Here is a 26,887-nt window from a genome sequence, read left to right as displayed (position 1 = left end):
TGTTACTGCATTTCTAGCCTGTATAGTTATAAGCAGTTCAGGAGGTCAGTGTAAAATCACTAGACTCCTTTATCCTCCTGCCATCTCGAATATCTACTGTCTGGGTCATCTACATACCATACTAATTCTTTGTATTTGGTTGTGATGCATATTTTGTAAATGCCGGTAATGTTGGCCTGGAAAGCCTCAAAGGCCTGTTCTGGCTGACTCAACTATATGTGGTAATTAGAGGGAAGGATGGTTTTTAGGTTGTCAGAGAGCGGGCGCTCAGCCAGTGTAGAAGCACTGTAGAACCAATGGAGTGTGGTGCAACTGGGTGAGTGGATAACCATATAACCACTCAAGGAGAAGCGAGCAAGCTCACTAATCCACAATAACACAAAATGGCAAACCCTATGCACACACTTGACGAGTAGAAAACGGATACAATGTCCTGATGTAAGAATTCAAAAATGCAGAGAAACAACAGTAATATGCAACTAAAATATATAAGTAATTGAATGTCAATAAAGAAGTCTTGGTCTCCTTGTTTTATTCCAACACAGCATGTGAACAACCAGCCGACACGTGTTTCATCGCATCTTGCGAATCTTCAGGGCTGGAAACAATACAGAAAACAAGGAGCTATACTTGGGGATATGTACATTTGTATGTGTGATCCTGAATAACACTTCAGGTCAGCCGTTGAGACAAGCATCACATTGGATTCTCTCATGCATAAGTCTATGCCCCTGAGATGGTTGTGGGAAAACATCCTTTTTTTTTATTTTATTTTTTATTGTAAGACATGTGTTCTGCAATAAAAAGACAGAAGATTTACACTGCGTCACGCCAACAACCCGGAGGCAGGCCGCTATCAGGTGTACAGGCTCAAGAGTCAGTAAAATAGGCCAGGATTCAGGACCTGGCCGGGTTTAGCATTTCCATAAATACACACAATACAGTAAAAACATGAATGTGAGCAGTGTAACATCAGCACGTAAGTGGTCTTACTTTTCTCACAGTGATGTAGACATGCAGATGAATTAGAAAGCAACTAAGCCGCCTCGGTACGATCAGCGGTCAGCAACCCGCTGCTGCGGCAGGTGGAAAGAATACATCTAACAGCACTGTTTTCTCCCAATGTATCCCACTAACAAACAGAAAACGAAAACAACAAACTTCGGTGCAGTATATAAAGACAACTACCCAACATACCATCCATTCATGGGGCTGCGCAGATCTATGCTGGATCACCATGAGCACAAGGCAAGCCATGTTTAGAGTGGGGGTGCGGAGACCTCCACACTGTTACGCGTAGGCGGAGGGGGTGGGAGAAGGGGAATGGGGGGGGGGAGGGGGAGGATGCTGAGTGGGACTATCTACCGAGTTCTGAGGCCAAAGTAGGGACAGCGGGGGCAGGGCCAGTGTCACATGCGGGATCAGTGGGGCAGCAGGTTCGGAGCGTGTGTCAGTGCGGGGCAGGTCTACACCAGCGCAGGTTCTCTGAGCAGCAATCATTCCACCTCACAAGGAACACAGTCAGCCCATATCATCCGAAACACCCGCATCAGGTGACCCCCCCGAGGTGTCTGAGCCCGCCCGCTCTCTAGCCCATTGTATGAACGGGTCCCAGACATCAGTGGGTCTGGAAGCGGTGGGCATTGTCTCCCAGTAGTGCGTCAGTTGAGCATGACCGTATGTCACATCCCTAATCCACCCCACGAACGAGGGAAGAGCCCTCCTGCCCCAATGCAGTGCGACCTGTCTCTTGGCATAGAGAAGGAGTAGCGCATGCAGTTTTCTGTCGCAGGGTTCGGTATCCTTAACATAGCCCAACAAGCCCAGGAGCGGTGTCGGTGTATCATTTCTATGTATGATTTGGTTAATGGCTGTAAAGACCTCCGACCAGTATGTGTCCAGTTTGGGGCAGCTCCAAGCTACGTGGAGAAAGGACGCATCCTCCCCTCCACATTTCCAGCAGGAGGCATCCGCGCGGATGCCCATGCGGTGTAACAGTGTCGGCGTGCGATAATATCTGTGCAGAAACTTGAAGTGGATGAGCCGCAGTCGATAGTTCGGAGACAGTGCCGTGAGTTGCCTACAGCAGTACTCCCATACGTCATCTGTGAAAGGGTCCGCCAGGTCTGCAGCCCAAGCCTGCTTGGCCGTGGCCACTGTTAGCGGGGTCTGCTCCTGCATGCAGTTATACAGTCTCGATACCAGCTTTTTGGGGGAGGGCCGTGAAAGCAAATTTTGAAGAGCGTTCAGAGTGCATGGCTCCTCCGGGAATTGGGGCCCCATCTTTTTGCAGGATTCCCGAAGGGAATGGTATAACAACGCATCCGCAAAAGATTCAGGTTGGGCATCATCGCTCGCGCTCATCTCGACAAATGTACCGCCAGGGTATATATCAGCAAAGGTGTGCAGTCTCTCCCCTCTGATCAGAAGTACATCACCTCTGGCGGTCAAGCAAGGCAGCATCGGGTTTCCCCGCAGGGGGATGGCCGGTGCGTAAAGCAAGGGGAGTCCCGCAGTTTTCTGAAGTTCACGCCAGGCCCAGCGAATCATCTCCACGGTATCAATCTCCTTCGACGGGCATGAAACCTTCCCGTATAGCGCCACACGCAGCGGTAATGGGGCCGCTACAGCCAGTTCCACCGCCACGTGCGGTTGGTAAGGAGTAGGGAAGGCCCAGAAGTGCAGAAATTGCGCTTGTGCACAGAGGGAGTAAAGCTTCATATCCGGAGCCCCGAGGCCCCCCTGACGGAGCGGTAGTGTGAGCAGGTCCCAGGACACTCTCGCCTGTCCTCCAGCCCACACCAATTTCAACAACAGCGAGCGGACCCGAGCATGAAAGTGTGCTGTCAGCGGCAGCGGAACGTTCACGAACAAATACAAGAATTTGGGGAGAACCACCATTTTCGCTAGGGCTATCCTTGCGACCAGAGATAGCGGCAGTTTGTTCCAAACCTCGATTTTCCCTTCCAGCCAGTCCACCGCTCTTCCGAAATTGAGCGACCACAGCTCCTGTATATCTCGACTGACCCAAACACCCAAATATTTAACAGCGTCCGTCTCCCACCTCAGTGGGTAGTCCGGTGCCGGGCGACAAGTCCCCTCCGTCAATGGGAAGGCAACAGATTTAGACCAGTTGATTGACACTCCCGCCAGGCCCTCAAACCTCACAAATTCTCGGAGCAGCGGATTCATGTTGGCCTTGGGATTGATGATATATAAGGTGACATCGTCTGCATACAACGAGATCAGTAAGCTCCGCGAGCTGAATCCGATGCCCCGTGCAGTGTGATGCTGCCTTATCCGAGCCGCAAGCGGCTCCATCGCAATGGCAAAGAGGAGAGGGGACAGAGGACATCCCTGTCTAGTCCCTCTGGAAATACTAAAGGGCTTGGATACGAGTCCATTTACACTCACCCTAGCTCTAGGTGTCCTGTATAGCAGTTTGATCAAGGTCATGAAATTCTGACTGAATCCCATCCTCTCCAAAATCCTAAACAGGTAAGGCCACTCTAAGGAGTCGAAAGCCTTGGTGGCGTCTAGAAACACCACCGCCGCCTGCACAGACGGGTGTAAGTAGTGAAGGACAGAGAAAATGGTTCTGAGGTTATGTGATGTTGCGCGGCCAGGGATAAACCCCGATTGGTCAGGGAGTGCAATCATCGGTAACATCGGCTGCAATCTATCCGCAATGATCTTTGCATAAATTTTAGCATCCACATTTATCAGAGAGAGGGGCCTATAGGAATCCAGGCGCAGCTCGTCTTTATCAGGTTTCAAGAGCGTAATTATTAAGGCCTCACGCATGGAGTCTGGTAGAGAGTTCAATTCAAGGGCCTCGACAAACACAGAGTGTAGTCTCGGCGCTAGTTCATCAACATAAGTTTTATAGAAGGATGTTGTCAGGCCGTCAGGGCCAGGGGCTTTGTTGGCCGGCATGCTCTTAATCACCTGAGTGATATCTTGGACAGTTACAGGAAGGTCCATATATTGTCTGTGGTTGTTATTAAACCAGACGAGGGCAATGGAGTCGAGAAAGCCCTGCAAGGAGGCCGGGGCAGCGGGTTGTTTGGAGGTGTAGAGGGATGCGTAGAAATCAGCGAAAGCGCCTAACACTGCCTCCTGGCCCACCGCAAGGGTCCCCTCCTTGTCATATATGGTGTGAATGTAGTTGGACTGCGTACGAGGAGCTATCAACCTAGCAAGGGTCCTGCTCGGCCTGTCCCCCTCCCCATATCTGCGCGCCTCCGCCTGCTTTCCCAGGAATCGGACCTCCCGCTCCGCCTCCTCAGTAAAGGCTAGCAGCTTGGTTTTTAGAGTCCCAGCAGTTTCTAAGGACGGGTCAGTGCTAAAGGCAGTATCTAGGTCTCTCAGCTCTCCCTCCAGTTTAGCCAACGTGTCCCTGATGGCGCGCAGTACGCCCACCTTTCGTGCAATGCACTGGCCTCTGATCACAGCCTTAAAGGCGTCCCATTCGATGGCCTTAGTGGAGACTGACCCAGCATTATCAGCAAAATATTGAATAATGTCTTCTCTGATCTCCTCAACAAACACTGGGTCCGTGAGCGCGTGTGGTGGAAGGCGCCATGTGAACGCCCTGTGAATAGTGTCTGGTGGGTGCAGCTCCAACATACACGGGGCATGATCCGACAGTGACCTAGCTAGGATATCAACACTCGACACCCACGTTGCAACCTCAGGAGACACTAGCCAGAAGTCTAGCCTAGACCAAGCAGCTTTGTGGCAAGTATAGCAGGTCCCCACTTTGACATCCGGATGTCTAGCTCTCCACACATCCGAAAGTCTTCCCTCACTCATCACATCCAAGACTGCTTGACGGGCTTTAGCATGCAGTGGTCTGCTCACACCCCTGCGATCCATGTCATCATTCAGCACAATATTGAAATCACCACCCAACACAACCGATTGGCAGTCTAGCAACGCAATCTCCGCCCAAACACCCCGGAAAAATTCAGGATCGTCTACATTCGGACCATAAATCGCAGCCAACACAATAGGCCGCCCTTGCAACGAACCATGCAGTATAACATATCTCCCCTCCACATCCTGCACGTGAGCGTGTTCCCGCCAATCCAATCCTCTGCGGATAAGTATAGCCACACCCCTCGCATAGTTAGAATAAATGGCAGAGTATACATGCGCCCATCGGGAGTTTTTCAATCTGGGTGAGGGGGTCGTATTAAGATGAGTTTCCTGCAAGAAGCAAATGTCCACCTTGTGCCTCGACAGTATACCATGCATCAGGCGGGCTTTCTTGTAATCACCAAGGCCTCTAATGTTCCAAGTCCAGAGCTTAATTCCCCCCATCTAGTAGGTGATGTATAGTCCGATCTATCTCCCATTGTCCCCATCTCCCAGAGACACAAGGCCGCCCACTCATCGTGACCAGCAATCCAATGTGCAAACAGGTAGTACGAGGTAAAAATACAGTGCACCTTATTAGAACTAGAACTTGCAACTTCATAAACACCCCCCTCCACCCTCCACCCTCAGCAACCCCCCAATCAGGTCGTGACATACCCCAAAAGCAGGCACGCAGTGCGTGCAAAAACCCCAACATCAGTAACAATGGGAGGCACCCCATGAGGCGTGGCGCGCCCAGCGTACACCCCCGTGTGAACGGGGTGGCTACACACAAATTGGAATTCTCCTGGGTCCTAGCAGTGCCCCCACCCCAGGGTCTACAAAACCCATATGTAACTATAATCTCAAAGAGCACATGGAGTCAGCAGCCTCAGCTTGGCACCCGTGGCGTCTCCAGTGACCCATCCCCACTTACTCAGTTCAGATGTAACAACCATGGGCACAAGGAGTATCCAGACGCCCACATGAGGTACGAATGGGGGTTGAGGTGCAGTTACACAAATTCACAGCAGCAGCCCCCTCAGTCATTGTCACTAAGGTGGTCCGAAGCCTCCTCCAGTCGTGGTGATTTCCTTCTGGCCCCAGCACAGATATGCTTGGCAAACTTGAGCGCAGACTTGGCGTCAGTAAAGAAGTGTGAAGTATTGTCATGCTGTACCTTCAATTTCGCCGGATAGAGCAGAGAGTAGGGCACTCCAGCCTGCAGCAGCACCTTTTTCGCCGGCTGGAACTCCTTGCGGGCCGCTTGTACCAGGGGGGTAAAGTCCGGGTAGAAGGAGATATTGTTCCCTTGATGTGTGATCCTACCCTTCTCTCTCGCCAAGCGCAGGATGAGGTCTCTATCCTGGTAATTGAGCAATTTAGCCAGGATCGGGCGAGGTGGGGCACCCGGCGGAGGTTTCTTTCCAAGCGACCTGTGCGCCCTCTCAACTGTGAAGACTGGGGACAAGTGTGGGTCGAATAGTTCATGTAGGAGGTCTGCCACAAACGTCTCCATTTTGCTAATGTTGGTCGTCTCCGGAATACCCGTAATGCGGACGTTGGACCTTCTGGAACGTGCTTCCAAGTCATCAGCCTTGGCGCGAAGGTTACCTATTTCCTGTTCCAGGGAAGTAATGTGTTGCTTGGCCTGCTGTTGGAATTCGCAGCATTCAGTTTGCCTGTTTTCTAGGCAGTCCAGTCTGGTTTCGTGGGCGTCCACTTTAGTTTTCACAGATTCTAGCTGTGATGACATGGTATCCAGTTTTGCGTCGATACTCTTTAAGCTGGACCTCACCTCCATGATAAGTGCCCCAAAGTCTATGTCAGAAGGTGCGCCATGCGATGACGACTCGCCGCCATCCATCTCAGCCGCTTGGGTTTTCGGAGGTCGTTTGCTGTCAAAGTTGATTTTGGGTTGCCTGGCTTCGTTTTTCCCCATCTCTGAAGCCTGGAGTATGCCTCTAGCGCCACGTAGGAGTAGCGTCGCTGCGCGCCCCACCGCAGACCTGTCGTGCAGTAGCTCGTAGTATGACAAATTGAGTCAGTCTAATCTGAGGGAGAGTTATGTATCGGCCAAGTAGTAAGTATTAATGGCGAGGCTGACCAGCGGCTCTTAGGAGCTGCAGCGCGCAAATCAGGGCAGCACCAAGTCACAAAATGGCGGGCGCCGGAATCCCACTAGCAAGACCTCGTGTCGTCCAAGCAGTCACTGGTATCAGAGGTTTGATCGAGACCCCGGGAATCCAGCAGGCCAGGTAAATAAAAGCGCAAGTGGCGCTCTGTGTTTAGCCACCGACAGCAGTCGACGTGGTGCAGCATAAAGGCGCAGCGGGTAGATACTCGATCAGTTCCCGCCTCGCCGCAGGGTCGCTCCGCTCTGTCCCCCAACCTGTCAAGAAGCGGTGCGCCTGCAGACACCACCTCGCAGCCGAGACCCGGGGGGCCCCCCACAGTTCACCGCCACTCCGGGCGAACGGCTGAGCGATGTGCGGCGCCCCGACAGGCTTCTCAGCTAGGGTGAGAGCGCTGACTTCTCTCCGCAAGGCGCAGTGCGGTAGTAGCTAGACCTCTTCTCAAGTACTGCCGGGGCTCACCGGTATCAGAGGCGGCGGTATCCTCGCTGCAGGTGATGGCACACGGCACCGCTCGCCGGCTCTCCGGGGGCCTCCGAAGCCGCGGTCTGCAGTGCCGCGCAATGCCCAGAGTCAGGCACTTCCGGCGAGGAGCAGAGCGGGCGCACAGGTCGGCAAATGTCCAGACGGCTGCCGCTCCGCAGGATCGTCAGCTATGTGCCCCAAACTGTAGTCGAAGGATCCCCAGGGTGTCCGACGGCGACCCTCGGAGTATTTTGGGTCCGCAGGCACCAGGATAAGGATAAATGCAGGATTAATTATTGTAGCCGGCGGAGCTCACTCACAGAGCGGCCATTTCGCTGCTCGGCTAGCCACGCCCCCCGGGAAAACATCCTTAAGTGTGCTATGGTGCTCATAATATGCTCGTACATACCATGCAATTGGGGTGAACCGTTGTGCACTTAGGCACCCTAATCGATAGAGTGAATTCACACATGTATATCATCTACTATAGTATCCAAAGTTGTGCATGGTGCCGTGCTGCACTAAAGTCTATGCCGAGTGTGAGGTATCATGCGTGTAATATGTGCTCGGTGACATAGCATATGAAAATTCCGACACATACCTCCATTGGTTGTGTATTGGACCATAAGGCCTGTCGTGATCGATAGATATGAGTAGATTTTAAGAAACAAGAGAGGGAAGACAACGGGAAAGAAGGGGGGATAGAAAGAAAGAGAGGTCGAAAAGTTAGATCTATGAGGATATCTATTGTTATAGACTGATCATTCGACTGAGCACTTATTAAGGTTAGTTCTAGTAGATCGCTGAACCGTTGTGTTTTGTTCGCGTCACTAAAATCAGGATATGCATTTAGTAGCGACAAGAAATAAAAAATAATAAGAGAACGGAAAGCTCACCGCTCTTCCGGTGATACTTCCGACCCGGAAGGGCCCAAGACCATCCAAAACGTAATTGAAAAATGTGGTATAGTCGCTGCAATAAAGTTAAAGAATATGGAGTTATATATGTCCCCGTATTTAAGGAGGGGAATTAGAAGTGCTGAATATGATTCTCGTTAGGGCTAGTGACTTAATTGGTGCCTTATTAATCTGGCTGCCCTCTAGTGAGAGGAACGAAACCGTACCAATTGTATGCATGCTAAACAACATCGTAACATCTCCTGATGTGTTAATATATCAGTTTCCTAGATCACGATAAGTTGAGGCTGATGGCAAACTTAAAAACTTTACTGTAGCTTCATCTGATATATTCACGTCGTATTCTATTTTAAATTGATTAGAGTTTTGTATATGCAGACTTCTACTAATATTACATAGACGGTCAATATACATAGGGCATATTTAAATTACCTTGTAAGCGTAGTGCGCTTGTTCTGGGTTGCCCGGGGGAAGGTGTATTTCTCGATCACTTAGTGTCTGAAAAGTGATACACGTGCAGGGTGTTAGACTGACTTATAGGTGTGTTGGCACCAAGCATGTTACTCGACATTCCGTTTAGAATTCCGATTCAGGCAGCCTACCTGTAAAGACGATGTGCCTCAATTATTGCGAATGATTCCGTAGCCTGTTCCGGACTTGGTGTCTGTAAGACAAACAATCCGGACAGGCGGGTTAGAAACCTCCCAGCCATCATACTTGGCCAGACATATCATGTCACCGGCTAGAAACCCCGCGGTCGCGTTACCTGTAGACGTCTTGCTGCTTCTCTCTTCTCCCGGGTCTCCTCGTTCGAAGTGCGAACACGTGACCCGGAAGTGAACCCGGTTTAAGTAGCGTCCCGCCCACTGGTGGCGAAAACGTCATCCGTGTTAGCTAAATTTAAAGTGATAGATGTAGTGAGAGGGAAACTTCTCATATTCGGAGTTTCACATTTGCTTGGGAATTAAATGTAGTACTCCATATAGAGAAAAGAAAAAGAAATACGTGTCAATCCGCAAATTGCGGTAGGTGATAGTTATCCGACGTATAGTGCTGGTGAATGACATGCTCAGTGCACTAATCCAAATCGGTTACTCCAAAATTTGTGAACACGCTTGTGAAGATGTTGCAACTATCTCGCATGCTCTCGCAGCGGTGGTAGAGAAACGTGAAATGATCTCCTCCCAACCTCTCTTACAATCTACAAGTGTCATTGGTAATTATGATTATAAGTATCATATCATCCAAATGCATCTGACGGGATGTACAGTGGTTGTGCTTATGGTTAACATATTCATATAGTGCAAAGACAAACATGTGTTGAACTAGAAACCTAGTAGATACTACTATGACAAACAGCAAATTACGTTAATACAGCAGAATATTCCATCTATTGTTATCTGAATTATTGTGTGTTGGTACAGGGTAAATTCACTATGACAAATGACAAATTCAGTATAAGTCCAATAACTCAGTATGCTTCATCCATTATGTCATAGTTATTATGTTTCGTACTTAGTGAATTCCTCTATCTTACCTTACATCTAGTTAGGAATTCAGTCACCTAAGAAGAATTGAAGCTCTGAATCAAAGTTGAGGCCTAAGCCGACTGCGTACATTTTCATGATCCACATGGCCTCCGTGCGTCGCAGTTTTAGTTCCCTGTTGCCTCCTCTGATCCCTAGGTTTACTACATCAATGCCAAAGAAGGAGACAACTTTCTCATTCTCAGAGTTCTGGCAACTTGCCACGTGCAATGCTACAGGGTATCTGGGATCTTGTTTAATTATGGCCCTCATATGTTCCGAGATCCTGTCTTTGAGGGCACGTATGGTGCTTCCAACGTACTGTTTACCACATTTACATTGTATAATGTACACCACGTATTTAGTTAGACAGTTGATGTTAGTGTTTATAGAGAAACATTCACCTTTGGGATTAGAAAATTGTGTTGTCTTATGTTTGGCCCACCTACACATGGCACAGAATCCACATTTGTAAAAACCCTTGCTTTTGGAGGAGAGCCAATCTGTTGCCTGTAGACCATGGGGTACAGTGGGACTCAATCTATTTCTGAGGGTGTTACCTCTCCTGTAGCAAATCTGGGGCCTGTCTGTGATAAATGGAATTAAGGATTTGTCATTCTTAAGTATTCCCCAGTGTTTCGTCATGCTTTTTCTCAAAGTGTGGTGGAGAGAATTAAATTCAGTGATCAACCTGATTGAGTTGTTTATGAGCTGAGGTTGTGTTCTAGGTTGTAGCATGTCTGTTCTTACAGTTTTGTTGATTCTCCTTTCTGCTTGTCTGATCGCGTTACTAGTGTAACCTCTTTTGGAGAACCTGTTTTTCATGTCGTCTACGCAGTCTTTGAATTGGGATTCTTCACTGCAGAGCCTTCTGGCTCTTAAGAATTCACCATACGGTATAGACTTTACCTGGTGCGGAGGATGAGAGCTGTCAGCATGTAATATAGAGTTACATGAGGTGGATTTTCTAAAGAGCTTGCTATGTAAGGTGTTGCCTACCACATATAGTTCTATATCCAAAAATTCAATTCTGGTTTGACTATGTGTCATGGTAAATTTAATTTCCCAAGTGTTGTTATTCAGATAATTAAAGAATTCCATAAGTAGTTCTTCTGTGCCTGACCATAGGAGAATGCAGTCATCTATGTAGCGTCCCCAGAAAATTATGAAGTCAATATATTGGGAGCCCTTATCACCCCAGATAAGATCCGATTCCAGGTTGCCCATGAAAAGGTTAGCAAACGACGGGGAAAATTTCGATCCCATCGCTACTCCCTTCTTTTGGCGATACCATTTCTTGTCAAACATGAAAAAGTTATTATTCAACACAAGTTCCATCATTTCTGATAACATCGCAGTATGTTGGTACAGTGAAGCTGGTCTGTTCCCCAAACACCTATTCATAGCCAGTAGTCCCAAATCAATATTAATGCTAGTGTATAGGGACACAACGTCCATAGTTACAAGAAATGTGTCCGGTTGCCAATGGATATCAGACAGAATGCTCAGAATGTGTCTGGAATCTTGTATATATGAAGGAAGATTATGTACTAAGGGTCCTAGAAAGAGATCAATGTATTCTGCCATCCTCTCGGTAGGACCCCCTATGCCCGAGACTATTGGTCTACCCGGAGGGAAGGGTTGGTTCTTATGTACCTTGGGGAGTGTGTAAAGCCATGGGTATGTTGGTCGGAAAATTTTGAGATAAAGGTATTCCTGGTCATTTAATAGACCCGATTGTTTCCACAGCAATAGTTTCTCGTTAATTTTGATTGTCAAAGGACCTATTGGATTAGATGATATTGATTCATAGCAAGTAGCGTCAGCTAGTTGACTATGAATTTCTCCCTCGTAATCAGTTTTGTCCATTATTACAACGTTACCGCCTTTGTCGGCCTCTTTGATGACAATATGTGCATTGCTACTGAGAGAAGTTAAGGCGTCTCGTTCTCCGATTGTCAGGTTGTCTAGATACTTGAAAGATTTTGCTGCATTGCAGGTGTTAATTCGTTCAATATCTTCTAGTACTCTCTTGTGAAACTGATCTATTGCATTCCCCCCTGAAAGTGTAGGTACCCATCTAGATTTGCTTTTCAAGCCACTCGATACGCTATAATCTGGGTCTATGTCGAGCTCCATTAAAAGTCTATCCATGTCGTATGGTGAATCTTCCATATCAGTAATAGACAAGAGTAAATGTGTAGCTTGTACATCTTTTATTGACAAAAATTCTTCTGTATTGGCAAGGACAGGAATATTCTTTTTACCCACATCAGTATTGGTTTTGTCAGAAAAATGTTTCTTTAACTTTAGGTTTCTAATAAACTTAAATAAATCTATTTTAAGTTTACAGAGATCGCCAGTGGCAAAAGGATTAAAACTCAAACCTTTGCTTAACAGTGATATCATGTTAGGTGTCAGTTCTTGTGAGGAGAGGTTGATTACTTGTACTTCTGTCTGGCTATTTGTGTTCAGTTCCTGTTCGTGCCTGATCTTAACTTGTCTCTGTACACTGTCCTTTGATCTCCTACCCCTACGGGTTTTGGATCGGGTGGATCTCTCTGGACTGGGAACCGGTTGCCTCTCCTGATTCTCTGGACCTCCTGAGAAAAAGTCGCCACACTGCCTGCGGCTAGGGTTTCTGGTTCCTCACTGCTAAGTCCCGCACTGCTGATAGAAGCATTGCTGGACGAGACTGAACTGGCTCCTGTTGTGGATTGAATATTCACATTTCTGGTCTGATTGTTGGGAATGAGTGGATCATATTTGCTGGCTTAGGTGAATACCCTGCCCTGTTGGTAGTCATTTTCATCTCGTTTAATCTGTCTAGCTTTCCTATTCTTAATGTCATTTTGCTGCTTGAGAAGAATATCATCCAGGATATCATAGTTCTTCATTGTAGCTTCAGGGATATTTAAGTCTTTGATTTCTTGTTCGACCACAGCAATATCTGCTTGTAACTTAGTAACTTTGCGGTCCGAACTTTCTATTAAAATATCTATGAGGGTCATTGAGTTTGCTGTGAGTGAATCTTCCCACTTAGACATAAGGTCTGCATCTAAGTTGTCGTAAGTGGGAAAGATTTGACCTCTGAGGCCCCTGGGTATTCTTTTTAATCTCAAGTATTGTTTGAGAGTGGTGCCGTCCCACCACTTCGCATTCTCCTGTTTCTTAAGACGTTCAAGTTTTATAAACTTGTCTCTAAGGCCTTCCTTCCGTGGAGGGTTAGTACTGGTGGTGGCAGTTGTGGTGGACATGCCTTTAGCTAGATTATCAAAAAGTTCCTCTGCAGCTTTGCTGCGATCCATGTGAGTTGTTCACATGCTGTGTTGGAATAAAACAAGGAGACCAAGACTTCTTTATTGACATTCAATTACTTATATATTTTAGTTGCATATTACTGTTGTTTCTCTGCATTTTTGAATTCTTACATCAGGACATTGTATCCGTTTTCTACTCGTCAAGTGTGTGCATAGGGTTTGCCATTGTATATGTGGTAATTACCCAAAGAACCATTGTATATGTCTGTGGCAACATAAAGGGATCTCCTGGTTTTCATAAAGATGCATAATTAGCAGGCATTCTCAATTGTGTTTGGAAAACTCAGTATCCGTCTCAACTGTGCAAATTCTACCCATGAGTAAAATATTTCAAACGGATAAGCTAGACTGTCTGTAACAACCACAGGTACTTCACCACCGGAGATTCGGAAAGACGTGTGACATCAAACAATTGGTCACTGGATCCTGGTATGATTCTAGGTATGAGCAAATCCATTCATAAGTGCAGATTTAAATTTCGGAGTCACTAGTATGAATTTGCATGTGTACATAATGTTACTTACACACACAGGTATTATGAATATGCTCATACAGATTTATAAAGTGGGTCCAAAGTGAACAACACTAGAAGATAACCCACCCTAGGGGGCAAGGGGGTAAAGTGTCACCTGCCAAAGGATACTAATAGGACGTAACTACATCTCTAATTGATAAGGGAAAAGATTCAATTCGTCCAGGGGAGAAAAACATACACTAAAAAATTCCAAACATCAGTTAATACACAGAAAGAAAAACAAATAACAGTGGATTTGAAAATAGGAGCGTAATTCAAAGATGTGGAATACAAAAGAATTGTTTTATTATTATACTTATTTATCTTTTTGACTTCTTGTTATTAAATATGGAGTGAGAAGAATAACATACAAAATATGCTATAAACATGTAAAGCAATTGAACATTAAATGATTAAATGCATAGACAAACATACAAAATCTCCCATCCCGCAAAGTTAGAGCTCTATTAAAATAGAAAAAACAAACACATGAACATATATTTCCAACAGCCTTACCATCTCATACATTCCACATTCTCACATATCCAATAAAACAGATTACACACAAGAACAATACATATAAGGCAGAAACCAAACATAATTATAAAGTAATAGTGGTATGTGGGTAGCAGTGCACCCAATCGGTGCTTTCAGGTGTATGCTGTCCTGTGGTTTCTGTCTTGCATGGTGCAGACACGTGTTTCGGTGCTAGGCTAGCGAGTAGCCATCACCTTCCTCAGGGCACTGGTAGATCCCCTGATTAGAGTAAGCACCGAAGCGAGAATTATCAAGTCCGCTGACCAAGGTCCACGACCCTGCCGCGTCGGGAATTGAACCCTGGTCCCAGGCTGACTTCTGCTCTCAGGCCTGCTGCCTCTAACCAGTGAGCCACACTACTCCACTAATCTGTAATCTGGGGGAAGCACTGGGGGAGCACTAAGGTGGGGGGGAGAATGTGATACATACAAATATAGAAATGGGCTTCGTGCCGAATGCGCACTTCTCAAATCAGGAGCTCCGTATCAACTAGAAAGAAAATAAGGATCAATTAGAAACCAAGCTTGCCTCCCCTGGTAGCACGAAAGTTAATACAAACATATAATACTAGAAAGAGAAATTTCAGTGTCTTCACCCGAGTGAACGAATAGAAAGTGCATTAAATAAGAAAAAGGGAGGTGGATACCATTAAGAGTTTTGAGGTGAAGCCGGTCAGGCGCCTGTGTTGAGAGTCATAGTAGAGAAAGGTCCACAGAAAACGTCCAGAGTAGGTTCATGCTCATGTACCGAGACTACAGACATCAGCTGGATTTTTTTTTTATATAAGGTGTGCTACAGACGTAGACATATACAGGTGCCTAGGTAATGTGTGATAGGTAAACGAGGAAAGCATAATAAAATAATAAAGAAAAATACAAGGACAACAGATTAAATGAAAATCTGGGAGCGAAAGAACAAAGATCGTGAGCCACCTGCCCGTTTCACCAGTAACCTAGAGCTTGCAGCTAATTTCACTGAGGAACTATTTTCTACTGTCAAAAACTAACTTCCTTTTCTGCTCCCCTACCCAAAGAATTGAGTCATTCCTTCTGTAATTCTGTGGCCACTGCCTTTAGTTTTAAGGTTGAGGATGGTTTTAACACCTTCTCATCTCTTTCTTCTGCTACCTCGGTGGCCAAATCTTTCTCATTGGTTTCCAGTTCTGGACTTGAGATCAGCTCCTTTTATTCACCTACTACTGCTGAAGTTACCAAGCTGATTAAGGCCGCTAGTTCAGGTCCGCCAGACAATCCTTGTCCCCCTTCAGTGGCTAGTTTAGTAGCCTAAACCATTGCCATCAACTTGGCCGGGAGCTTACAACTCGTGCTCCTTTCAAGATCTTTTCTCTCGGCTAGGAAGAAGGCAATGGTGCTACCTCATCAAAAGTCCTCTCTAGACCCAGACATTCCTAATAGTTACTGTCCTGTTTCTGCTTCCCACTGCCAGCCAAGATTCTGGAAAAAGTGGTAAATATTCAGTTGGAACTTACATCAACGCCAACAATCTTTTGGACACCACCAGATTTGACTTTTGTGCTGTTCATAGCACTCAGACCGCACTTATTAAGGCGACTGAGGAGATTAGGGCAACCTTTGACCAGGGCGGCCGAGCTGCACTGTTACTGCTCGACCTATTGGCAGCCTTTGATACGGTTAATCATGGGCTGCCAATGAGGAGGATGATTGGGATTGGTGTGACTAGGTCAGCTTGGAAGTTATTGAACTCATTACTTTCAGGCCGAGTGCAATCGGTCAGAATTCCCCAAGGAACCTCTATTAGTCCTCTCCTATTCAACATTCATGTCACTCCTCTTGCTGAACTCATCAGATCATTTGTCTTTGCTTTGACTACATATGCAGATGACGCAAATTGTTGTATCTGTTAACAGAGGATACAGGAGCGGCACAGTGTTTCTGTGACTGCATGAAAGCAGTGGGACACAGGATGGCAAGAAACTGCCTCAAATTGAATTAATCTAAAACCGAGGTACTGCAGTTTAGTGTCCAGGCGTCTTTTTGTACCTCTAATTTAATGACCTTCTGAGCTGGGCCCACTCCCAACTCCAGTTAACTGAGTTAGGAATCTGGGAGTTTTGGTTAGCAACAGACTCTACTATATCGATCAAGTCAATGCAGTGTCTGACGCAGCTTTCTTTGTCCTGAAAATGATCAGGAAAATTGTTCCCTTCCTACCAGGGAATTTTCCAAAAATCGTGGTATCCTCTCTTGTAATCTCAAGGATTGATCACTGTAATGGTCTTTATCTCAACGCCCATCAGCAGGTGTTGAACAAACTGCAAACCCAACAAAATGCTGCTGCTTGGCTGTTGTATAAAATCTCCAAATACCATTCGGTCACAACATTTATTTCCAAACTCCATTGGCTCCCTGTAAGGCAGAGAGTCACATTTAAAGCCCTGTGCACGGTATTTAAGGCACTGCACGGGATAGGCCCTGATTTCCAGAAGAAGAGGTTTACCTGATCTGCACAGGGCATGTCTCTTTGCTCTTCATCGGCCAAACTACTTACAGTTCCCAGATTCAAATATGTCAACTGGAGAGGCAGAAGTTTTGTGCTTTGAGCGTGTAAAGCATGGAATGATCTACCTCTATATATTACATTGCTTCCTAATCTTCTAGCACTGAGAAAGGCCTTAAAGACAAGGCTCTTCTCTACTTGTTAACTGTATCTGAAGGAGACCATTACTTATAGATTCCTTACCTCAGAAATTACCTCCAGGTGTCAGACTGGATCCGGAGAATTTTTCTGTAGCACTACCCCTGTGCGTCGGTAGGTGGCGTCGGTCAACTACGCATCTGTCGTCCTGGTCGCCGGCATGATGTCGCAGTTTCTACTTAGCCGCTGCCCCTGCGTGCTGAAGTCAGTTCTTCTTTTTCCGTGCCTGCCACCACAGATCCGGAGAGAAGCTTGCCCCTTAATCATTTTTTGACAAAACTTTTTTTGACTTTTGTCAATGTCTTATTTTGAGTCTTTCGACTCCTGGTAGCATGAAGGATGTCATATCGTCGGACCGGCTTCAAACCTTGTGACTCCTATCACAAATTGATGTCTGTCACGGATCTGCACCACGTGTGCCTCTGGTGCCTGGAATCGACCACGACCCAAAGTCACGCTCCGACTGCCGGGCCATGATTCCGAAATCTTTGCAGGAGCTCCATAGCATTTTTGGCAGCCCGACTCCGCCAGCGTGCTTTCGGGCCCAGCCGACTCGTTAGGAGGCCCTGGGCTTTTGATGCTGGCAGCTCTGGCTCAGGCGCCAGGAGGCCCCTGAGGATCCATATCTGGATCGGCGACAGTCGACCTCACGGTACCTTCCTTGGCACCAATTCCAGTGAAGACGCCCCCAACATCGGTTGTGCCCTCAACTGGCGTCGACCTCAGCCTCACCCCTGACTTGGACACGGTGCAGGACCTACGTCGCAAACATTGGTACTGGCAGCAAAGGGTACTTTGGTAGCGCTGTTCATCCCTGCTGTTCCCTATCGCCCTGATTGGCATCCAGAGGAGAGTGAGGAGGACTGTGAGGGGTCTGTAGACCCTTTAGCTGACCAGCTTGACGGTCCAAACTGGTGAGAGGAACTGGGTGATGCCAGTGGTTTGGATACATCCCCAGACCTTGGCATGCTCTTCCCTCCTACCGTGGCTACAGAGGAAGGAGCTTCATACGCACTGGTGTTGCATAGGGATGCTGAGGCCCTGTCCCTTGAGCTTCCTACGGTGGAAGTCAGGACTAATCACCTGACAGAGGTACTTCAACCGAAAGCGGCCTCTTCGGAGCCCCTGCTGCCTTTTAATTAAGCCTTCACTGACTTATTTCTAGGCACTTGGTCCCAGCCCAGCACAGGGGCTCCTGTGGACAGGATGAATGCCTGACGCCACTGCCCGGCCCTGGGCGACCCACTTTTCCTCTCCCAACACCCTACCCCCGAGAGCTTGGTGGTCTAAGCCTAGTCTTCTAAGGGCACATTCCCTACTGCTCTCCCAGATAGGGAATCCAAGAAGCTGGACCACATTGGGAAGATGTTTTCTTCTGCCAGCTAAGCGCTGCGGTCGGTGAACACTGCATGGCTCTTGATCCGTTATACCTATACGGTGTGGGATACGTTGCGCGAGTGCTGCCTCAGTGCCTGGAGGAGGCCTGGGCCGTTCTCACCCACGCAGTGGCAGGGGGTCAAGACGCAGCTAAGTTTAACATTCGTGTGGGCTGGATACCACCGACTCTCTGGGCAGAACGGTTTCCACCTCAGTAGCCTTGAGGCGCTACGCCTGGAGCAGGATCTCTGGTTTCTCTGGGGATGTCCTATCCACCCTTCTGGAAATGGTCTTTGATGGCTGTCGCCTGTTCGGTGACAAGGCGGACTCAGCGCTTGAGTGCTTCAAGGATTCCAGAGCTATGACCAGATCCTTGGGCCTCGCGGCTACCTCTCGTCCCACGCAGTGCTCCTTTTGCCCCTTTCATCACTACGGAAGGGGTGCCCCCACCACGTTCCAGCCAATCTGGACACTGGGCCATGCAAGCTACCCAACTTCTGCATGGCCGTGGACGTGAGACCCAGAGACGTGGGTCTAGGGGCCAGCGGGTGGGCCAGTCCACCCATGCCCCTCCTGCAGCAGCCTCCAAACCCTCCTAGTCTGACCTTTCAGGGTCTCTAGATGCCAGTGGGCGGCAGGATTTGCCATCAGTACCCGCACTAGCAAAACACATCTGACAGGTGGGTTTTGCAGATAGTCCGAAGGGGCTGCCTCCTCCCCTTCGTGACTACCCCTCCCTCCGTGGCACCACTACTTGGCCCTTCTACGCCAGCAAGTTGCAGCTCTCTTGGCCAAGTGAGCTATTGAAAGGGTCCCTGTGCCAAAAGTAGGTCATGGTTGCAATTCCCACTACTTTCTTGTATCCAAGAAGGACAAAGTCCTGCGTCCTATCTGAGACCTCAGGGCCCTAAATCGGGTCCTCAGGAAGGAGAAGTTCAAAATGCTCACATTGGCGCAGGTCCTGTCTGCCCTCGATCATGGAGACTGTTTAGTAGCGGTGGACTTGCAGGACTCCTATTTCCACATCCCCGTCCTGCCAGCCCACAGGCATTACCTGTGGTTCACGGTAGGCCACGAGCATTTTCAGTTTACTGTGCTCCCCTTTGGCCTTACCGGTGCCCCTCGGGTGTTCACGAAAGTGATGGCGGTGGTCGCAGCTCGCCCCGGGCTGTCGTCTCCAGCCTCCAGACTACGGCGATTCTCCTGCACTTTCTGGGGTTCACTATGAACGTGATGAAGTCACACCTGATTCCCTCTCCGAAGCTCCTTTTCATCGTAGCAGTTCTGGATACAGCGCAATTTTGGGCATATCCTCACGAGCAGCGAGTCCAGGATGTTCGGGCTATGATACCGATGTTTCAGCCTCTATCTCAGATTTCTGTGAGAAAAACCCTGAGGCGGCTGGGCCTCATGGCCTCCTGCTGGTGGATCATGCCAGGTGGCATATGCGGACTCTGCAGTGGGACCTGAAGTTCCAGTAGGTGCAGAATCAGGGGATTCTTTCCGATGTTGTCCAGATCTCAGAGGGGACTGCATGTCAATTGCAGTGGTGTCTCACGAACCAGGATTGCGTCCGCGTCAGATCCCTCTCCCTTCCCCAACCAGAGTTCACAGTAGTGAAGGATGTGTCACTCCTGGGAGAGGCGGAGATCAGGGGTCTCTGGTTTCCGGCAGAGTCCAGTCTCCATATCAACCTTTTGGAGCTCCGCGCGATCCATCTTGCACTGAAGACATTCCTTCCTTTTGTCAAAGAACGAGTAGTGCAGGTGTTCACAGACACCACCACTGCCAGGTGGTACTGCAACAAACAGGGCGGGGTGGGGTTGTGGAATCTATGTTTATGGTCGCCTTTGGACAAGGCTGGAACATCAGGGCATATCCATGGTGGTTAAACATCTGGCAGGCTCCCTGAACGCCAGAGCGGACAAGCTCAGCCGCTGGTGCATAATGTATCACAAATGGCGTCTTCACTTGGAGGTGGTGCAAGGTCTCGTTCGGCAGTGGGGTGAGACTTGGTTAGATCTTTTCGCCACCGTAGAGAATGCACAATGTCAGCAGTTCTGGGAGTTGGACTTTCCAAGGCAGCAATCGCTCAGCGATGTTTTTCATCGCAAGTGGAATGCGGCCTCCTGTACGCCTTTGCGCCTGTACCACTTCTGCACAGAATGCTGAACAAGGTCAAGCACGACCGGACCCAAGTCATTCTTGTGGCTTCGGACTGGGTATGAGTAATCTTGTGCCCCGAGCTCTTGAGCATCGCCATCAATCCTCTGATCAGACTGCCTCTTCGGTAGGATCTTCTGTCACAGCAGCAGGGGACGGTCCGCCACCCGCAACTGTCCAACCTCCACCTCCTTGCGTGGAGATTGAGTGGCGACAGTTGACCGCTTTCAACCTTCCTCCTGAAATCTGTAATGTCATCTTGGCAGCCAGGTGTCCCTCCGCTAAAACGGTATATGCCTGTAGATGGAATACATTTGTGCACAGCAAAGGCTGTGGATCTCCTTTCTGCCCCTCTTACAGAGGTTCTCCTCTACATACTATCTTTGGCCCAGCAGGACTCTGCTCTGGGCACTCTTAAAGGCTGCCTTTCGGCCATCTCTGCCTTTCTGCGCCTTCCTGATCAGCCTTCTCTTTTCAAGTCTCCGATTGTAAATCGATTTCTAAAGGGCATTATTCATCTCTTTCCTCCTTCTCCTTTCGTAATGCCCCAGTGGGACTTGAATCTTGTTCTTGCTTTCCTTAGGGGTGCTCCCTTCGAGCTACTACATAATTGTCCTTTTTGTCTTCTTACCTTGAAAACCGCTTTCCTGCTTGCCATCACATCTGTTCGCAGACTGAGTGAGCTTCAGGCTCTTTCCTCCAAGCCTCCTTTTCTTGCAGTTCATCCAGACAAAGTGGTCCTTCACAGTAGGCCCTCTTTTCTGGCCAGAGTGGTTACCTCTTTCCAGATAGGTCAGACCATTACATTGCCCACCTTCTTCCCTCCTGCGCACCCTTCCAAAGAGGAGGAGATACTCCACCGTCTGGACCCAAAACGTGCACTGTCCTTCTAACTTGAGCACACTACATATTTCCAGGTGGAAGATCACCTCTTTGTGGGTTATGTGAGTGCCAAGAAAGTTTGGGCCGTGCACGATGGGTTGTTCTATGCATCAAAATCTACCTCCAGTAGGACTGCACGGCCACTCTACCAGGGCGACAGCCACCTCTACTGCTTTGGGGCATGGAGTTCCGTTGATTGACATCTGCCAGGCAGCTACGTGGGCATCCCTGCACACGTTCACAAAACATTACTGCCTGGATAGCCAAGTCTAGAGAGATAGCTTTTTTTGCCGTTCTGTTCTCCATGACTTTCTGGACCCACCGCCAGGGTTGACGTTGCTGGGGTATCTATTCTAAAGTAAAGAATCTATAACTAATGGTCTCTTTCAGATGAACAAGTTACTTACCTTCGGTAACGATGTATGTGTAAGACGCATACATTAGTTAAAGAAATTACCCCCAGACGTCAGACTGGATCCAGAGAATTTTTCTGTAGGAGTACCCCTCTGCGTCGGTCGACTCCATGTCTGTCGTCGAAGTCATGGTCGCCAGTATGATGTTGCGCTGTCTACTTAAATGCCGCCCCTGTGGGCTTGTTAGTTCTGACACGACTTTCCACGTCGGAAGCGCAGAGCCATGCAAGACACTGACCATTGGTACACAAAACTAGGGCCCTGGAAGGGAGTCCTTATCCATAGAAATCAGTTCACAGAACAGGGAGGATGGGTGGGGCAGTAAGGAATCTTCACTTCTCATTCTGTTTTCCTACTCAGCTAGCGCCTTGACGCCCTTTGGGCAAGCGAGCGCTTTATAAATCTTCCTAACATTAAACGTTAGACAGCCTCTTACAACCTGGAAATATTAATCTAGAGATACGTGATGTGATGAAAATGAGTAAATCCAGGATCTTCAGCTTTCAATACTTGGAGACAATGTTGATTGAATTACTCTGAAATGATGAGGTGGTGGGACAAGATGAGAATAAGAACGGAAATATCAGTGTTATTGACTGATTTGATTAGAAGGCTGGCTTTGTGTTACCAGTTTACAGCCTTTTTTGTTGAGATCACCATAGATCTGAACATTAAAATTGTTCTACTAATGTTACTGCAAATTTTTTTTACCCACAGCAAAACTCAGAGGTTCAGGAGGAACTGACGTCCCTACTACGTAGCCAACAACACGAGCTGTCTGAGTTGCGACAGAACCAGCTGGAGCTAATGCAGCGACTTACTGAACATATGGATGCGGTACAAAGCTCCATTATGGGGCACATGGAAAGAGTGATGGATTCTCAGCAAGAACAAGAACGTATCCTTTGTCGCAGAATTTAAGTAACTTCTTTAGCAGAACCAAATGAAGTTATTTGATAAGACTAAGAAAACTCCATTTATATCCATTGGTTTGAAAATACCTCTGATGGATCGTAAGTTCCTGTAATGTGAGACTGGCCTTTAGTGTTTTCTTACTTAAGGAGCTGCATGTGAGATATTGGACAATCATGTAATTTTACTGTTATGCATCATTCAAGTCAGGATTATCTCTTTAATGGAATAAAGGGAAATAGCTATATTTTTGCAGATTTAGTTAAAGAATGATATTTCCTGCAGTATATTACCAATTGTCTCTGCACACTATTCATCAGCTTATGGACTTTTGAATCCCTTTCTCTTTTTTGAACGCCAAGAAAGTATGTTTTGTTGATGTCTAGTTAAGGCCCAAACCTGGTTTGTGATCTCACAAACCAGCGGAGTTATGCATACACAGTCTTCTTCCATGGTGATGGTATCTAGCTGTTGTTTTGATTCATGTTCTTTTTTCTGTTGAGAGACACAGATTTTAAACGTAATCTACATGTGGTTGCAATTTGAATTTGAACTGCCTCAGCACGTGCTCTTTTCCTTTGAACTTTAAAAACAAAATTCCATACCAACTGTAATTTTTGCCCAAGTTTTACAGCTTTTAGCTGAAGCTAATTAGTTTACAGTTTGCAGAAAAATAACATTTCTCAGAAGGATATTAGCACTTTCCTGAGCAGTCGCATCGAAGATACCTGCGATTCGTGGTAGGGTCCACCCTGCTGCCAGTTCACGGTCCTCTTGTCAGGAATACCAATAGAACCCCTATCGTCACTAAGGTGGTGGGTGCGGCACATCTGTGTAGGTGTGGAATCCCAGTGTTATCGCAAGGCAAAGATTAGCACTCAAGGCGGCCTTGCCGCAGCTGCTTTCAGACCACTTGAAGGTCTCAGCATTCTGCTGTTTGACCAGGGCTTTTCCATCTGGGCTTTTCAATCAACCTTCCCAAGTCTTTTGTAGAGCCCTCCTTTCTCCTGGTCATACAGGCAGTACTGGATACAACATCCCTGAGGGCCTTCCCTCTTCAGAGGATTTGTGACATTCAGACTGTGATTCCGATGTTTTGGGATAGGGCTTGTGTTCCCGTATTGACTGTTCTCTGCCTGCTAGAACTGCTGTCTTCCAGCGTTCTATTGCTCGCAAATGCACACTGTCACATGAGGGCTCTCCAGTGTTGCCTCCACCTGGAGTGGTTCCAACATGAGGACGATCAGTACCCTGCACCATACTTGCTCTTGTAATTGGCAGAGGAGAACCTGATGCATGGTTTTCCTTTGATACTCCACCAGCAGTGGCACCATAGTGACAGTGACATCCTTTTCAGGGTAGGGGTACTCATCTGAACTTACTGGAAATAAGGAGCTTCTTGTGTCCAGGAGAGCAGGTTCAGCACATCCTGCTTGAGGTATGGGCAGTTAATCTGGACCTGAAAGCCATCTTGCCCTCCCTTTATGGCCATTCTGTCCAGATCTTGACTGAAAACATGATCCTAGGGAAGTATGGGTTCTTGTCTTTTCCACTGGTAGGTAACCAGTCATCTGGCAGGGTATCTTAACACAAGACTGTATAGCCTGGTTCTTTCCAACCATGAGTGGAGTTTCCACCCGGAGGTGGGTCGAGACATGTTCGCCCTGTGGAACATCCGTCAAGTGGACCTCTTTGCCAATCGTAAGCATGCTCACATGTCACGTGCCCTCCAATTTCCATTGCAGGGAGTCCTTGGGCTTCATTTGGGTTTATATGGAATTTTCAGCTTCAGTATGTATGTCTTGCTCTATCCATAATTGCTTGAGTATAGATGAAACTGTGTCAAGACCAGGCCCAAGTCATGCCAGACCTTGTACTGGTTAAGAAGACTGTCATAGGCAGAGCCCCTGCTATTCTCCCTGGTTCTCCTGCTTCCACTGCCTCTCAAAGTGAATTTCCTCTCCCATCTGGAAGGGCAGGTAGTGCACCTTAATCTCCACAGCCTTCAATGTCATGCCTGGAGCAGATTGAGTGGAGGCACCGGTGCTCGTTTCAATTGCTGGCTGAGGTTGTTAACATCATATTGTCATCCCGTTGCCCCTCCACAAAATCAGTCCACACAGGGTGGTGGAACAATTTTATGGTACATTGGTCTAAGCTATATTTAGCCCCAACTGTACATTACCTTGTAGGTAGATGCCATAGACCTGTCCTTGGCGAACCAGTCTTTCTTACCCAGCACCCAATTCTAGAGAGCTTGGTTGCGGAGGCATCTAGTAGTAAGATGAATCCAAACATATTCTGTATTGTAGCTTTGTACAGGGAATCAAAATGCACCCTCGCTTTTGGGAAAAGATTGGATTAAGAAGGTAGATTCTTGCCCACCTCACCTGTGCCTGGTCCTCCGACTAGGCTGGGTCCTTTGGAACCTACTCCATTGCGACACAATTCTGAGGCTACTAGCCCCAGTCTCTCACCTCTCTCCTATGCCTCGTGTATCTCTCTCTGCTCTTCTTACTACTTTTCACTCTTCCTCTGCTTTTTCTGCATTCTCACCGTCTGACCTCTTTTCGCCTTTCTGCCTGTTTTCTCAGTTCACTCTTGCACTGTCACTCTTTCACTGTGTCAGCTTTTGCTTTTTGCCTGTTTTCCATTCACTCTTGCACTGGCACGATTGCTTCCCTTCTCAGCTTTTTGGTCTTTTTTCATTCACGTTTTGCACTCTTTTCCAGGTTTAACCTCTTCTTGACCCTCAGCTATCTTTCATCCTTTCCTACTTTTTTCCTTTTGTGCTTCTTGCCCATTTTGTGTCTCTTGCTCTTTTTCTCTTTCTCCCTTCATATCTCCTTTTGCGGCCTTCCCCCCTCTGTGGCCTTCCTGTCTTTTTCCTTGTCCAATGTTCTTACTTGCTTCCCAGCCACGCGCTCCTGCCCCACCAAACCTCCTCTCCCCTTAAAGACATACCTAATGACCGCAGTGTGGACCATCCATTAAGAAGGCACCGACCAGTCTTGGCCCTTTCTAAGCCCGCTGCATTGCGAGATATCCCTGAGGCTCCCAGCTTCGGTCTCTCACCTCTCTCCTAGGCCTCATGTTTCTCTCCCCAAGGCCTCATGTTTCTCTCTCTACTTCTCACTCCTGTTCTCACTTCATTCTTGCACTGTCTGTCACTCTTATTTTCTTTCTCAGCTGTTGCCTTTGTGCCCATTTTCAATTCACTCTTGTACTGTCAGTCTTGCTTACTTTGTCAGCTTCTGTCTTTTTGCCTATTTTCCATTCTCTCTTAAACTCTTTTCCAAGTTTTTCCTCTTTTAGCTCATTTGCAATCTCTTGCATGCATTCTCACCTCTTTCCTTCGGGGCACAATGCCCATTTAGTTTCTCCTGCTCTTTTTCTCTTTTCTATTGCACCTCTAGTTTCTTTGTGGCCTTCCCTTTTTTCTTTATTTCGTACGTTCGTGCCCTTTCTCCACTCTGCAACCTTCCTGCCTTTATCCTCTTGTCATCACTTATGTGCTATCTCTCTGCTCCCTCCTGCCCCACCTAGAACTCCTCCTCCCAAACCTACTTGATGTGTAAAATCACAGAGTCGATGGTAAACAAACAGCTTACACGCTTCTTGGAAGATAGTGAAGCATGGCACCCCAACCAAGCAGGTTTCAGGACCCAACATTCCACGGAATCGGCCCTCCTGTTCACTACCGAAACTATCCGCTCAGCCCTAGACCAAGGTAAGAAGGCCGTCCTGATCTTATTAGATCTGTCGGCGGCCTTCGACACGGTCTCACATGTCATCCTAATAGACCGGCTAATAACATCTGGCATCACAGGCATAGCTCTGGAGTGGATAAAGAACTTTTTAAGTGACAGGAGACAAGTGGTGACCCTGGGGGAATTCTGTTCCAGTGAAAAATCACTGCTGACGGGAGTTCCTCAGGGTTCAAGCTTGAGCCCGACACTGTTTAATGTTTACACCGCACCTCTGATAAAGTTGATATCGTCATTTGGCATAGATGTAATAGCCTATGCCGACGATACACAACTGATCCTGGTAATGGATAAGGATAACCAGGTCTGGGAGGAAAAACTCAAAGGTTGCCTAACGGCCACTTTTGAATGGATACGGATAAATCACCTAAAATGCAACACTGGTAAAACTGAAATCATGCCAATAGGCCCAAAAAATGATTT

The 26,887-nt window shown here is 47.6% G+C and overlaps 1 protein-coding gene across 1 annotated transcript in view; it reads left to right on the top strand.

Annotated features, from left to right (window-relative positions):
* The window catches only part of EDC4 (enhancer of mRNA decapping 4), a 734,765-nt gene that overhangs the window by 512,429 nt on the left and 195,449 nt on the right, over positions 1-26,887 (top strand). Inside the window, exon 22 of the mRNA XM_078670461.1 lies at positions 22,503-22,683. Within this exon, the coding sequence (XP_078526587.1) occupies positions 22,503-22,683 (181 nt within the window). The remainder of the gene's footprint in view (positions 1-22,502; positions 22,684-26,887) is intronic.

This window comes from Lissotriton helveticus, chromosome 12, assembly GCF_964261635.1.
Source record: "Lissotriton helveticus chromosome 12, aLisHel1.1, whole genome shotgun sequence".
Classification (NCBI taxonomy): Eukaryota; Metazoa; Chordata; class Amphibia; order Caudata; family Salamandridae; genus Lissotriton; species Lissotriton helveticus.
Note: the sequence above shows the minus strand (reverse complement) of the source record. Positions and strands in the feature narration are given on the sequence as shown.